The following is a 14,013-nucleotide window of genomic DNA, read 5'->3' as shown; positions in this document are numbered from 1 at the left end:
ATTATGTATTTTCAACAGCTGGGATCAAGTAAAATTTTATAGAGAAGATAGTATTTAAGTTTTTGTCCCCAAATTTTAACATTCAGATATGAGGGGAAGATATCCTAAACAGAGGGAGATGCAGGTATAAGATACAGATTTTGGAGAGCACTAGAGAAGCCAACACAGTAGCCCCGAGAAAACTACAGGAAGAGGGGATGTGGAAACGAGAATGGAAAAGATGACTGGAGCCTATGCTATATAATTTGACACTACTCTAAAAGAAATAGAAACCCCTTAAAAGTTTTTGAGAAGAACTATGGCTGTCAGGAATATAATTTTGAAAACTAACCTAGTATTAGGGAAAAATGATTATAAAGAGGATACCACTTTGGTTATTATCAACAATACTAAAACTAATGTCATGATCCAAAATGCAGAGAGGAGAATGAATCCAATAAATATTTTATAAACTAACTTATTTGTTAATGATTAAATTAGAAGCAAAGAGAGTAAGGAGTCAGAGAAGAGTTCGAAAAATAGAGTGATGGTGGAGAAAAGTAACTTTGTAAGAGAAACTGTATGCTGGGAATTGTTTCAATTCTTTGAACTTTGAGAATAGATTAGTCATAGTCAAATATTTGTCAATACAAAAATGACCCTCTTTATTTCTAGAAGTGCTTTTTGTCTTAAAGTTTATTGTATGGAATATGAATGTAGCTATATCAGCTTTCAGTTTTCTAGGATTTACATAGCATGTCTTTTTTCTATCATCTTACTTTCAACTTTTCTGTATCTTTATTTGGATAGTGTTTGTAAAAAATTATTGTTGGATTTTATTTTTATCCAGCCTGACAGTTTTTCTTTTTTGATTTTGGGGTGTTGTTCAGCCTGCTTTTTGTGTTCTTTCTTGATATCTTTTCAATTTTTGTTAACTCACTACTTCCCCTCTACTAGTTTGGAATTTACATGCTCTGTTTACACCATTTTACAGCCTATCCTAGAAAGTCAACATATACACCTAATATATAAATATATTCATCCTACTACTAAATAGTACAAGGACTTTAGGACATCGTAGAACATCTTATATCAATGTATCCTTCCCCTACCCAAATTATACATTTTGTTTATATGTATCCTTTTTTTCCTTGCATTTCTCTAATTAGTATGTATCCTTTGGCACAATTTTTGTAAAGTTCTTTAGCCCATTTTTTTTATTTAGGTTTTTTGTTTTGTTATTGTTGAATTTTAAGATTCATATTATCATATATTAAACTGATTTGAGATCTTAATTACCTCTGCAAAATTCCTTCACATCTGTATCTAGATTCACATTTGATTAAATAACTTGAGGCAGGTATGTGTACACTGGGGGCCAGATATCTTGGGGAACACTAGAATCCTGATTACCAAATACAACTACTTCATTATTTAGGTTTCAGCACAAATATCACCTTTATCTCAATGCCTATGCACCCTGGGTAAAATTATTCTCCTCTTCCTCATTATTCTTTTTTTCTTTTTTAAATTAATTTATGTGTTTACATAGATTCTAGTGTCCCCCCCCCAAATACATCCTCCCCTGCCCTGTGTTCCCCAGTACACCCCCCATCCCTCTTCCCTTAACGCTCTCCCCCCTTCCCTCCAGGACTTGCTTTTCTGCTCTCATCCCTTCCTATCACCCTATCATCATCCCCTTTCCCTCTGTCCGCTTTCCTTCTGGATCCTTTGATCCCGCCTCTGTCTCTATTCCGCTCCTCAGTTCATATTGTTCGTTGGATTCCTCTGATGAGTGAGGTCATATGATATTTTTCTTATGTATCCTTTTATAACAGTTTTACTAAGATAGAATTCCATATCATCCGATTCACTCATTTATAGTACACATTTCAATGGCTTTAGTGTATTCCATACCTATTAGCAGTCATGCTTCCTCATTTCCTCCCAACACTCCAGCTCTAGGAAACTACTCATCTATTTTCTCTTAGATTTGCCTATTCTAGACATTTCATATAACTGGAATCATACAATATGTGGTCTTTAGTGACTGGCTTCTTTCACTGAGCATGATGTTTTCAAGGTTTAATCCAAACTTAGCATGTATCAATATTTCATTATGGCTAAAAAAATATTCCATTGTATGGATGTACCATATTTTCTTTATCTAGTCAATTGATGGAAATTTTGTTTTGTTTGCCATTTATCTTAGTTTATTTTTTGAATCCACATGTTATTATGATTATTGTTATATAACTTATACATGTAATCTGTTTTGCAAGTGAAAACATCTTTACCTAAGAAAATAATCACTCTTATTTTTGAAAATGATTTGAGATGATACAGAATTCTAAATTGGCAATTATTTACTTTCAGTGCATTGAAAACATTGTTCCACTGTATTTGGCTTCCACTGTTGCTGTTAATACCAAAGTTTAAGTTTTGCCCAGTTCTATAAATGATCTCATGATAAAAACAGAATTTCTGTTACTTCCTAGGTTCCTACTTTCATACAAGTTTTCTCCTGTTACTTTCTTACTATCTTATCAGCTCTTAAATACTTTAAAGATGATAGTTTTGATCTATAAGTATATTTTAGTCAGCACTATTTGTTTTCAGCATAAAAGTTGATCCAAAAATCTTTTAAGCCTAATACTGTAGAAAAAAATAAAAATATTTATGATAAAATTATTATTATTATTATTATTATTATTTTTAAGTGAGAAACAGGGAGGCAGAAGACAGACTCCTACATACTCCCAGACTGGGATCCACACAGCTAGCACCCTACCAGGGGATGCTCCACCCATCTGCGGCGCTTTACCATGGCTCCACAACAAGCTGCTGTGTTTTTTTTTAGCGCCTGATGTGAGGCCACAGAGCAATCCTCAGAGCCTGTGGCCAACTTGCTTCAATGGCTAGAGAGGAAGAGAGAGAGAGAGAGAGAGAGAGAGAGAGAGAGAGAGGAGTGGGAGAGGTGAAGAAGCAGATGGGTGCTTCTCCTGTGTGTCCTGACCAGGAATCGAACCTGGGACATCCACCTGCCAGGCTCTACTACTGAGCCAACCAGCCAGGGCCAATAAAATTATTTCATCTTACCACTTAAGTTTTAGTTATTAAAACTTTAAAGCTGCAGATTTTGATCATTCAAATTATAAAAAGTATCTATTCTTTATCTAATTAACTTTCAAAGTTAAACCAATTGGCCATATCACAGTAACAGAAGATAGTCTGACTTCCTTTTTTTAGTACAAATAAATATGTTAATATGCATCCTCATGACAAACTACCTAAATTTTTATTATGAGCTAGGTATGAGTTGATACCATTTCCTTTTCTTTTTCTTTATTTCTTTTATTTATTTATTTTTTTGTGACAGAGACAGAGAGAGGGACAGATAGGAAGGGAGAGAGATGAGAAGCATTAATTCTTCATTGCAGCTCCTTAGTCTCCTTAGTTGTTCATTGATTGCTTTCTCATATGTACCTTGAATGGGAGGGCTACAGCAGAGCGAGTGACGCCATGCTCAAGCCAGCGACCCTGTAAACTCAAGCTGGTGAGCCAGCGCTCAAGCCAGCGACCATGGGGTTTCGAACCTGGGTCCTCCATGTCCCAGTCTAATGCTCTATCCACTGTGCCACCAGCTGGTCAGGCTGATTCCATTTCCTTACACATTGTTTTAAAAAGATGCAATTTTAATGACCTGAACTTAACACCATTCATATTTTAGGGTCAACATTGAATATGCCATATAAACCAGGATTCAAATTTTAAGCAACCAAAGCCTGTTTGTGAATATAGTATTCCTAAATTAAAATCAGATTTAAAGTACAAGTATGAGCACTAGGTCCCCCTTTTGCCCATTCTTTATAAAGAGTTCCATGCCTCGAGATACTTGGTTACCACCATTCTCAAGCTGTTCCAATAAAATCAATTCAAATAAATGTATACCACATTCTGTAAAGTCCCTTCATAAGTTGTATTCCTAAAAAGAATTCAAATATCAAAATTTCTTTAATAATGCCACTTCTTCACTAGAAGAATAGTCATAAATTAACTGGGAATAACTGGAATCATCTATGTATTCATCAATATGTAAGGCAACTTTTCCCTAAATCTAATTAATGTTTTCTGTTATTTTGTGTATTCTGTGAGTCCAGTGAGTTTTAGAAAATAAAATTGATATAAATGCAGTTATGAATCTTTTAATAGTGTACCTGGTGTTCTAACCTTTTCTATAGCCCTATACAATTTCCTAGCTTTTGCAATGAATAATACTAATTTAAGTTATATGAAGTTCCAAAGACAATTTTAATATCTATGTAAAAATATTAAGCTCATTTACATTTTACCTGATACTCTTCATCTTTTTTTCATTAGAAATTGTTATTTTTGAAGTCTGTATATTTTATCAATAAATTACACTGAGCTAGATTGTTCTGTATCATAGTTTTACAATAATCTGATGAGTGATGCCACTTAACAAAAAATATTACTAGTGCCACCACTCAAAACTACAATATATAAGAAATACAGAATATCTCAAAACTTCTAATGTCACATTTCATTTACAAGAAGACAAAACAAGAAGTCTTTGGTGCCATAATTAAAGAAAGGTTTGCCAAAATCACTGTTTTGAATTGTCCCTTAGTTTCATAGCCCAGGCCTGAGGTTAATAAAACACAGTAAGATTTAGAATGGTTGAGAGATAATGCCTTTGTTTTATAAAGCAAAAGGGTAATTGTGAAAAGAAAAGATGTAATGGCAAAAGGCAGGGCTTCTAGACCAGTGGTCCCCAACCCCCAGGCCGCGGATTGGTACCGGTCCGCAGAGAAAGAATAAATAACTTACATTATTTCCGGTTTATTTATATTTAAGTCTGAACAATGTTTTATTTTTAAAAAATGACCAGATTCCCTCTGTTACATCTGTCTAAGACTCACTCTTGATGCTTGTCTCGGTCACGTGATACATTTATCTGTCCCACCCTAAAGGCCGGTCTGTGAAAATATTTTCTGATATTAAACTGGTCCATTGCCCAAAAAAGGTTGGGGACCACTGTTCTAGAGTCTAGACCATACATTTTTCCCAGGAAAGGATCAGTATGGAAGTTGATGATCTAAAAATTGATTTCCATAATGCTATCTGTGTCCTTGTAACCTTAGAAAACCTTTTTGTATCACCTGACCATGCGGTGGTACAGTGGATAAAACATCGGACTGGGATGCAGAGGACCAGTGTTCGAAACCTTGACATCACCAGCTTGAGCACAGGGTCTCTGGCTTAAGCATGGGATCATAGACACAACCCCATGGTCGCTGGCTTGAGCTCAAAGGTCACTGGCTTGAGTAAGGGGTCACTTGCTCTGCTGTATCCCCCCACCCCAGTCAAGATACACATGAGAAAGCAATCAATGAACAAAGAAGGTACTGCAAGAAAGAATTGATGCTTTTCAACTCTCTCCCTTCCTGTCTGTCCTTTCTCTGTCTCTCTCTGTGTCTCTATCACACACACAAAAAAGAAAACCTTTGTGTATATCTGATAGTCCTCTTTACTTCTAGAAGTTAATTTATTTCACTGTGAAGACTTTGATCTAGCCTGTTGGCTGCTGTAATAACTTCCTAACTGGTCCTCCTATTTTAATTCAAGCTTCCCTATAGTAAATTTTCAACTTAACTTTTAAAAATGTAAATCATATTATGTCACCCTTCTGCTTACAATTTTCCTGGGTTATCCACTACCCTCAGAATAAAACCCGATATTTCACCTCAGTCTGCCCGGCCACGAACTGGCTCATGCTTATCTTCCCCACCCACACCCCATGCTTTATCTTTCACTTTCCACCTCCCTCATTCTACTCAAACCACTCCGGCATTCTCACAACGTCACTCCCAACTACGGGACTTTGAAATAACTGTTTTGTCTGCCCAGAATGGTCATTCCCTAGGTAATTATTGACTTACTCCCTCGCTTCATCCAGGTCTCTTCTCAAATTTTACTTCCTTAATCAGCCTATAGGAAACAGCATCGCCACTATCCCCTACCATACATTTTTCACTGAAACCTTTCTTGGTTTTCTGCATAGTCATAAAAATAAATATATCCAATTCTATAAAGTCTCTTCACAAGTTGTATCCCTAAAAAGTATTGGTAGGATGTGAAAATATATTATATTATTTCATTACTTTCCCTCTCCAGATAGAATGTAAGCTTTATGAAATGAAATAGAGATATCTGCACCCTCACGTGCATAACAACATTATTCAAAACAGCCAAGATATAGAAACAACCTAAGTATCTATCTATAGATTAACAGATAAAGAAAAAGAAAATACAAACTAGAATATTATTCAGCCATAAAAAAGATTAAAATCTTGTTATATGCAACAACATGAATGAAACTTGAGGGCATTATAATATGTGAAAAAAGTCAGAGAAAGATAAATACTGTATGATCTCATCTATATGTAGAATCTAAAAGTCAAACTCATAGAAACTGAGACTAAACTGGTGATTGCCAGGAGTGGGGGATGAAGGAAATGAGCAGATGCTGGTCAAAGGGTATAAATTTCAGTTACAAGATGAGTAAGTTCTGGGGCATTAATGTACAGCATGGTAACAATACTGTATTGTACACTTGAAAGCTGCTAAGATAGATCTTAAATGTTCTCCCCACACACATAGACCCAGACAGACATACACACACATAATGGTAATTATGTGAAGTGCTGGACATGTAAATTGACCTTTATTTTGGTAATTATTTTATAATATATACATACATAAATTCATCACAAAGATTATTCCATGATTTAAATAGCATTGGTGTCTACAAAGTAAGCTTAGTAAACTCTATAAACTATAATAAAACTAACTAGAAGTGTTTTAAAATTCCATTTGTACAGTGTCAGTGCTTATAAAACTATTTTGAGAAAATAATCTCTACTTACCTTATTTTTTTTGGGACCCTAAAATTTGGAAAAACAAAAGAATTGATAAAAAAATTTTAATTCATATATTTTTAACAAGAGCATCCTGCTTATGTAGATGTTAAGGTTAGGAGAAGCTGGGTAAAGGATATAAAGGAAGTCTCTGTACCATCTTTGCAAATTTTCTGTAAATCTAAAATTATCTTAAAAAGTCTTTTAAAAAAGAATTCAGATAAAACTAGAAGTCAAACTAGGAACAACCAAAATAAAATAGTTCACTTACTGAAGCATCCTTTAGTAAGTAGATTTTACACTCATCACAATCATTCAATAATTCATGTTTAATAAAACGCCCTATCACTAAAGACAGTATCTACCAGTCATAAAGACACTAGTTTTAAGTGTTCCAAAAAACAATGTCATTGAGTCCTGGTACTAGTGTCAAGTTTAAAAGTGTGGGAATGGCCCTGGCCGGTTGGTTCAGCAGTAGAGCGTCAGTCAGGCGTGTGAAAGTCCCAGGTTTGATTCCCGGCCAGGGCACACAGGAGAAGTGCCCATCTGCTTCTCTACCCTTCCCCCTCTCATTTCTCTCTATATCTCTTCCCCTCCTGCAGCCAAGGCTCCATTGGAGCAAAGTTGGCCCAAGCACTGAGGACGGCTCCATGGCCTCCCCCTCAGGTGCAAGAATGGTTCTGGCAACAAGGGAGCAACACCCCAGACTGACAGAGCATCCCCCCCTGGTGGGCATGCCGGGTGGATCCCAGTGGGGCGCATGTGGGAGTCTGTCTGACTGCCTCCCTGCTTCTAACTTCAGAAAAATACAAAAAAAAAAAAAGTGTGGGAATGACCTCATTAAAAAAATATTTTTCTGTGAAATTAAATTTTTTATTTTATAAAATCAGTTACTGAAAGCAAGGAAAGCTATGATTAAATGATACTGTTCATCAATGTGTGGAGATTATTTTGGAAAGCACAGTATTTGAAGAAATAATTACAAGTATTTTTCAGTTATGCTGCTTGTAATTTCCTGATCAGGCCCATATGTACATTAGATTTCTGGTAAGAAATTTGTAGGAGATCATGCAACTATAAGATTATAAACTTTCCAAATTTAAAGACTTACACAGGACAAATTAAGGTTGTAGCTGTATAAAACATAAATGTTAAAACACATCTTTCCTTGAAAAGTGCCTATATTTACTTAATTAAGTAAATATTTATTACACAGGAGCACTCTAAGATGCTGGAGATGATATAAAGAGGAATTAAAGAGACTTTGCTCTCTCATAATTTTTACAAATGGGTTCCATTTTTATTATCATTTGCTATCAATTAACAGTTAATATTCATTTTGAAATAAGAACTATACAGCAGACTATATAAATAGCACTGCGCCTGCTCTCAAGTTTTAAAGATGGGCAAACTGTCATCTCTCAATAGTGCTTTTACTAAGAAGCAGACTTGAGATAAGTACATTTCTTCACCCTCCCTACAAATCATAAGAAGGGCAACCGACAACTGAGTAGTGCTCAAAGTTCAGAGGGTATAAGTGCAAGGAATAACTCAATGCTTTCCTGTATTAATGAATTAAATAGTTGCATGTCCACTTATGATTTTAATCATAGAAGATGGAAATTACATTTAAGAAAAGTGGGAAAATAGATTATCTCATAGCCACATGTTGGTCTGTGTTCTTGGAGAACATAGCTGAGTGCAGAAAAAACAAAGCAAGAAGCTTTTATTACACTTAATAAATTCAGCGCAGGCTGAGTGCTTTGAATCGAAAGAACAACATTTCCACTAGGTTGAGACCAATTTTTAAACCTAGCAACAGTGCGAGATTAGGACACCGTCTGACCTGACCACCGGATCCTGGACGGGAAGGCCTTGCCCCTCGCAGGTGTATGAGTTCTTTCCTAAATCGACCTGTTCCCCTCTAAAATAAGTTTCTTATTACATCATTTAACACCGATGAAGGAGAAGCATGCTCGCCCCTTATCCTGGTCCTCCGACTTTCCCTGCTCACCATGCTGAGCAAAGCAAGACCGCAGAGATCCCCCTGCCAACGTCGAAGTCCCGTTCTGTGGACCGACGCTCTGAGGTTGTCTGGACGACAAGCCCCGCCCACCGCGCGGAGGAAGCTGCACGAGCCTGCCGCTCGGGTCGCGCAGGCGCGCTGGTTGTTTCCGGGCGGCGCCCCGCCCCCTTCCCTGACAGGTTGTCGTCCAGACCCGCGCCCCCTCCGTGGCTGACCGACCGGGAGGGGAAACGGTCTGAAGTTGTCACGGCTGCGGCGTGCCGGCAGGTGCGTGAGTGCAGCCACCCTGGGGTTTCGTTGTTTCCCGGACACCGGGTCTGGAAGCGCGAAGTGCGCTGCGGGCGAGATTCTGCAGCGGAGGGACGCGTGTCCGCGCCTCCTGACGCCGCTGCCTCCCCCAGTCTCCCCAGGGTGTGTGCGTCGGGGCTTCCAGGACGGGGCCCCCCCACTGCGCGACGGGGTCCGGTGCCTGACCGGGTCGGCTGCCTGGGTTACCACAGCCTAGGCCAGCGGGGTGACGGGCTCAGGCTGCAAGCTAGAGGTAAACTGGCTCCAAGTAGGTTGGTTCTTTTTAAACGAATGACCTTCGAGTCCTCTCTCCGGACACGGTTCTGTTTACTTCCTGTGCAGGTAAATGCACAGGTTTCTCTAAGAGCCGCTCGAAACAAAACCTGGAAAGGATGTGAAGCAATTCCTGGGTAAAGTTGTTTCTTACAACTTAATGATGAAGGTCGCGTAGGCTCGTTAAGTTATTTGCCCAAAGTTACAAATTGTGATAACCAAGTAACACAACGTTCAGAATTTGTCTACCCCCTCCCCCAGAAGAAACACTGACGATTTAAGACCAGCAGAAAACTAGAAGAAATTAAGCTTTTTCCAAAGCCTAACTGAAGTCTTCATGATTTTAGGATCTAAAACCTTGTTTTGGCATGGCACAAAAGACTTTAAAATTATTGGCACCATTTTTCATCTATGAATTCCAATTTTACATTGCTCTACTCCAAAGCTTATTAATAATTGAGCTAGTCTTTGTGGGTTACGAAGTTATCCCCGTTGTAAGAGAAATCCAGGTTCTGTACTAGTTATTTCACCTCCAAATTCCTGGAAGTAAGATAAACATGTTAATGTCGACTTGATATAGTTCTGAAGCTATATAGTGTGGAAGATAGCTTTTGTTTTAAATTATTTTTCAACCAAACTACTGTTTAGGATACAAGACCTCAGTCCACTCAACTAGGATTGATGGGGTAAAGAGGCGTCGATTCCAAATTACCTTAAAATGTTGGGCCTCTAGGGGAGAGGTTTCACTCAAGCTCTTACCAGCTCGCTCCTTGGGAGTAGCAATTTCTGTGGATGTGCTAGAACAGGCTGGACTGTGTTCTAGGAGTCACAGTGCTGTAAGATTATGTCGGTGAGCCTGATTCTCCTTGAGTACTTCTCTTGCAAGCTGCATACAAATAAGGCCGAGTGCTCGCCTCTTCATCTTCAGACAGGTGTAGTACCTATCCGTTCTGAACAAACAGAACCATCTTCCTTTCAACTCAGTTATACAATCTGGCATCCAGGTAGGATTCCCCCAAGCTGTATGCCAGCCTTTGGGGGCAAAATCTCTTGTCATCAACCTCTGATTACATATCTTTTGGTGCTGGCAGGTGTGTTGGAAAGTTTTTGTGTGAGGCTTTTTAGGTTTCGTCTAAGTCTACCAGTACCCAGTAAATAACATTGCATTGCCCTCCTTTGCAAGTTTTCTTTCAGCTTTTATTGCCATCTGAACTTTCTGGGGAAGAGTGATTAACAGCTGTGAGTGCCATAATCCCTAGTAAAATGACAATTCTTACTTAACCCAGGACTGGAGTTAAGTCTTCACTTCTTAGCCCACAGTCTCTAGAGAAAAAGCTGTCAATGGAGACTGCTCCCCCCACCTCTTGCCTACTGTGCGCATCCACATTCTCAAAATGATGGGGGGCCGCTTTTAGTCTCTAACTCATTTGGCTCTGTACCAAAGAACAGAAATCTCCGTGACTTCATGCAGGGTTAAGGAGCAGTTCCATGTCCCTGCTGCACTTAAATTATTCATCAATCGCAAAACCAATGAGACCTATTGCTCCCAAAGGCCGAAGTAAACTTAAAAGCCTGAATGTCAGTGTACAAATATAAAGAGTAAACTGCCTTAATCTGTTTAACATATCAAAGACTAATTTATCTTAGCCATTTTTTTTTTTTTTGCTGGGCAAATCCTTTATTATACATAATTTGTAAGTGTGATAGCTGAAAAGTATAATTTAATCCACATCTCAAAAAGCTTTCACAAATTTATAAATTTTAAATTAAACTATGCTTTCCAGTAATTAATCAGGCTATAATTTGCAATTTGAAATTATATCTGATTTAATTTGGAATTATTTTAAAAGTTCTTAAGTTATTCAATAAGATTAAACCACATTGGAAAATGGCTCTTAGCCAAACAAGAAAAGCTTTTAAAAATGAAATTAGGTGTTGATATAGTGGGTTAAATACACTCATCTGATTTCACTCCCTTCCTAAACACTAAATTTTTGGTCAAGGGATATAAAAATTAATCGGAATTTGAGATGACAGGTAAGACTTTGAAAGCTGCAAGAGATGAATGTGTCTTAGCACACCATTAAAGTTCACTTTATAATCTTCTGATGCTGATGGATGTATTGTTCTGTAGGAAAATAGGAGAATGTCCTTGTTCATAGGAAATACCCTTAGCTGGGCAACCCCATGTGGTAGCAACTAAGTCACGGGTACCTGTAAGCACACAACGTAGCTACTGTGGCACATTAAAATAATATTTTAAATGTAAAAATTGTTACTAAAATGATTTCACATTTTATTAACATGGACTATTAGAAAATGTAAAATTACATTGGTGGTTAGTATTATATTTTTATTGGATAGCTGTGCAAAGTATTTGGGCTGGTCAGACAGACAGCACGTTAGAAACTTCTCAAATAATTCAGGAAGTAGTATGTTGCAACTTTTTTGCAAGCTTGAAATTATTTCAAAATAAAATTATGTTAATGAGGGACAAAATATAAAAATTTTCATAGGTCATTGGGAAAATGGGAATTAATGGAATTTTAAAGGAGGCTGTAAATGACATTAACATTTACTTTGGACCTGCTTATGATGTTAGGAATTTTATGATTTAAAATCTCCACAATTATAACATACAGTACTAGGAATTATTTACTATGTTTAGGATGTCATGGTACATTTAAGGGGATGTCTCCCTAGCAGCACTAATGAATTATACATAAAGTATAATTGACCCCACCGGATGTTGCCTGCTCATGTAAAAACCTTATGGGTTGTTCTCTTGGTTTCTTCACCACCAGTGTTATTTTCCATCTACCATTAACTGTGAGTCTGCTTGACTCGCAGTCACCGTCTCCTACTTGTTAGCCTTTCTTAGCATAGCACCTTCTGGATTTGACCAGGCTTCTTCTCAATGCCCTCCCAACAGATCTGGCCCTTGCCTGTAGAACAGAATAAATACACTCTTCATTACCATGATAAGGAAAATGAGGCTCAGAAAGGTTAAGGAACCTATACAATTTTAACCAAGTTTATACAATCCAATATGGTTCTAATTCATTCCACTATGGTACATATGTACCTCTGACAATCCATTTTCTCTCATTATCCTATTTCCCTCATAGGGCTTGTCACAATTCATAATTATCTTGTTTGCTTATTATGTCTCCTTCAGGAGATGTTAGTTCTGTGAGAGCAGGTATCTTATCTAACCAGTGTTCACAGCTATTACCTTAGTGCCAGGAACATAAAAATGCTCAAAATATTAAATTAAAAAAAAAGGTTAACGTTTCTCCAATGTATGAACATTTTTTCTTTGCTTTTTTTTTTTTTTTTTTTACTACAATAGTTATTTGTAAAAAAAAAAAAAAAAACAAAAACCCAAAAAACCTTACCTTTTCTTTAGGTATACTTTGTATAAAAGTGGATATTTTCCATGATAAATGAAAATGGCCAATAATCTAAGAGGAGAAGTACTGAATCTTTATAAAAATGTAAGTAATTACATTGCCATCTTTATAAATGTTAATATATTACATGAATTGTTCAGAAAAATATAATCTTTCTTTTTTAAGCTGCTGTACCTTGGACGAGACTATCCAAAAGGAGCAGACTATTTTAAAAGACGTCTGAAGAATGCTTTCCTTAAAAACAAAGATGTAAAAGACCCAGAGAAGATCAAAGAACTTATTAAACGGGGAGAATATGTAATAAAAGAGCTAGAAGCCTTATATTTCCTTAGGAAATACAGAGCTATGAAACAACGCTATTATTCAGATAACAAGGAAACTAACTGATCAATACTGTAATTTGACTGAAAACCATTGCCAGCTGTTTATGTATACCAAATATAAAAATAATTCTAACATAAAATAGCAACATAAACACATCATATAAAAAATACTTAAGCTGCTTTACTAAACTTCTATTCATACTGAGTTTTATCGGCAACACTTTATGTATAATTTAATATTACAATAGCTATTTAGCTACATGTTGCTGACTATAAATTATAAATTAATGAGCACCTAATTTCAAATGAAAAACTAATGTACTTAAAACTGTTTTAGCCTAATAGGGTTTTGCCAATTTTTCTTAGCCCATTTCTCCATTTTATTGACAGTGCAACTTAATTCATGTATCACTAGGCAAACTAATTTCTTGCACATTTATTCTCTTAATGTTTGAAGTCCTTTATTTTTCATCCCATCTGGTACATTAGCAAGGTTCACTACAAAACAAATAGCACCTGGTCATGATTTTAGTGGTTATAATAATATATATATGAAGATTACCTCTGACCTTGAAGCCTGCCAGTGACTGGCATTACATATATACCTATTCAATATTTCCATTATTTTGCTGCAAGCTCCCTTTGGGCCTTAAAACAAATCATCTGTTGTGTATCAATTACCTTCTTTGATAAAAAGTAATAAATATTTTTTGGTCATAAAGCCAGATCTGCTTTGCACCTACTTCTAAATGAATTAACATGGCAATGGA

At 36.8% G+C, this 14,013-nt stretch overlaps 2 protein-coding genes across 10 annotated transcripts in view; one reads left to right on the top strand and one right to left on the bottom strand.

Annotated features, from left to right (window-relative positions):
• The window catches only part of DNAI7 (dynein axonemal intermediate chain 7), a 90,251-nt gene extending 81,235 nt beyond the window's left edge, over positions 1 to 9,016 (bottom strand). For 2 of the 8 annotated variants that reach the window (XM_066354262.1, XM_066354303.1), the window contains exons 1-2: positions 8,935 to 8,980; positions 6,930 to 6,947 (exon numbers count right to left, since the gene is read on the bottom strand). In XM_066354262.1, the coding sequence (XP_066210359.1) occupies positions 6,930 to 6,947; positions 8,935 to 8,937 (21 nt within the window). In that variant the 5' untranslated portion in view covers positions 8,938 to 8,980. Of the gene's footprint in view, positions 1 to 6,929; positions 6,948 to 8,766; positions 8,787 to 8,934 lie in introns of those variants that run through there. The other 6 variants (XM_066354284.1, XM_066354314.1, XM_066354278.1 and 3 more) reach the window with 6 other exon arrangements.
• An 83-nt stretch (positions 9,017 to 9,099) lies between these two features.
• ETFRF1 (electron transfer flavoprotein regulatory factor 1) lies at positions 9,100 to 13,796 on the top strand. Of its 2 annotated transcripts, none has more exons than XM_066354255.1 (3): positions 9,100 to 9,213; positions 12,917 to 13,004; positions 13,086 to 13,796. In XM_066354255.1, exons 2-3 carry the CDS (start codon positions 12,954 to 12,956, stop codon positions 13,305 to 13,307), a joined length of 273 nt encoding a protein of 90 aa, XP_066210352.1. In that variant the 5' UTR covers positions 9,100 to 9,213; positions 12,917 to 12,953; the 3' UTR covers positions 13,308 to 13,796. The 2 variants fall into 2 exon arrangements, with proteins under 2 accessions (XP_066210352.1, XP_066210353.1); XM_066354256.1 differs by lacking the exon at positions 9,100 to 9,213 and adding an exon at positions 9,262 to 9,487.
• The last annotated feature ends 217 nt before the right edge of the window (positions 13,797 to 14,013 follow it).

The sequence above is a fragment of the Saccopteryx leptura genome, chromosome 1, assembly GCF_036850995.1.
Source record: "Saccopteryx leptura isolate mSacLep1 chromosome 1, mSacLep1_pri_phased_curated, whole genome shotgun sequence".
NCBI lineage: Eukaryota > Metazoa > Chordata > Mammalia > Chiroptera > Emballonuridae > Saccopteryx > Saccopteryx leptura.
Note: the sequence above shows the minus strand (reverse complement) of the source record. Positions and strands in the feature narration are given on the sequence as shown.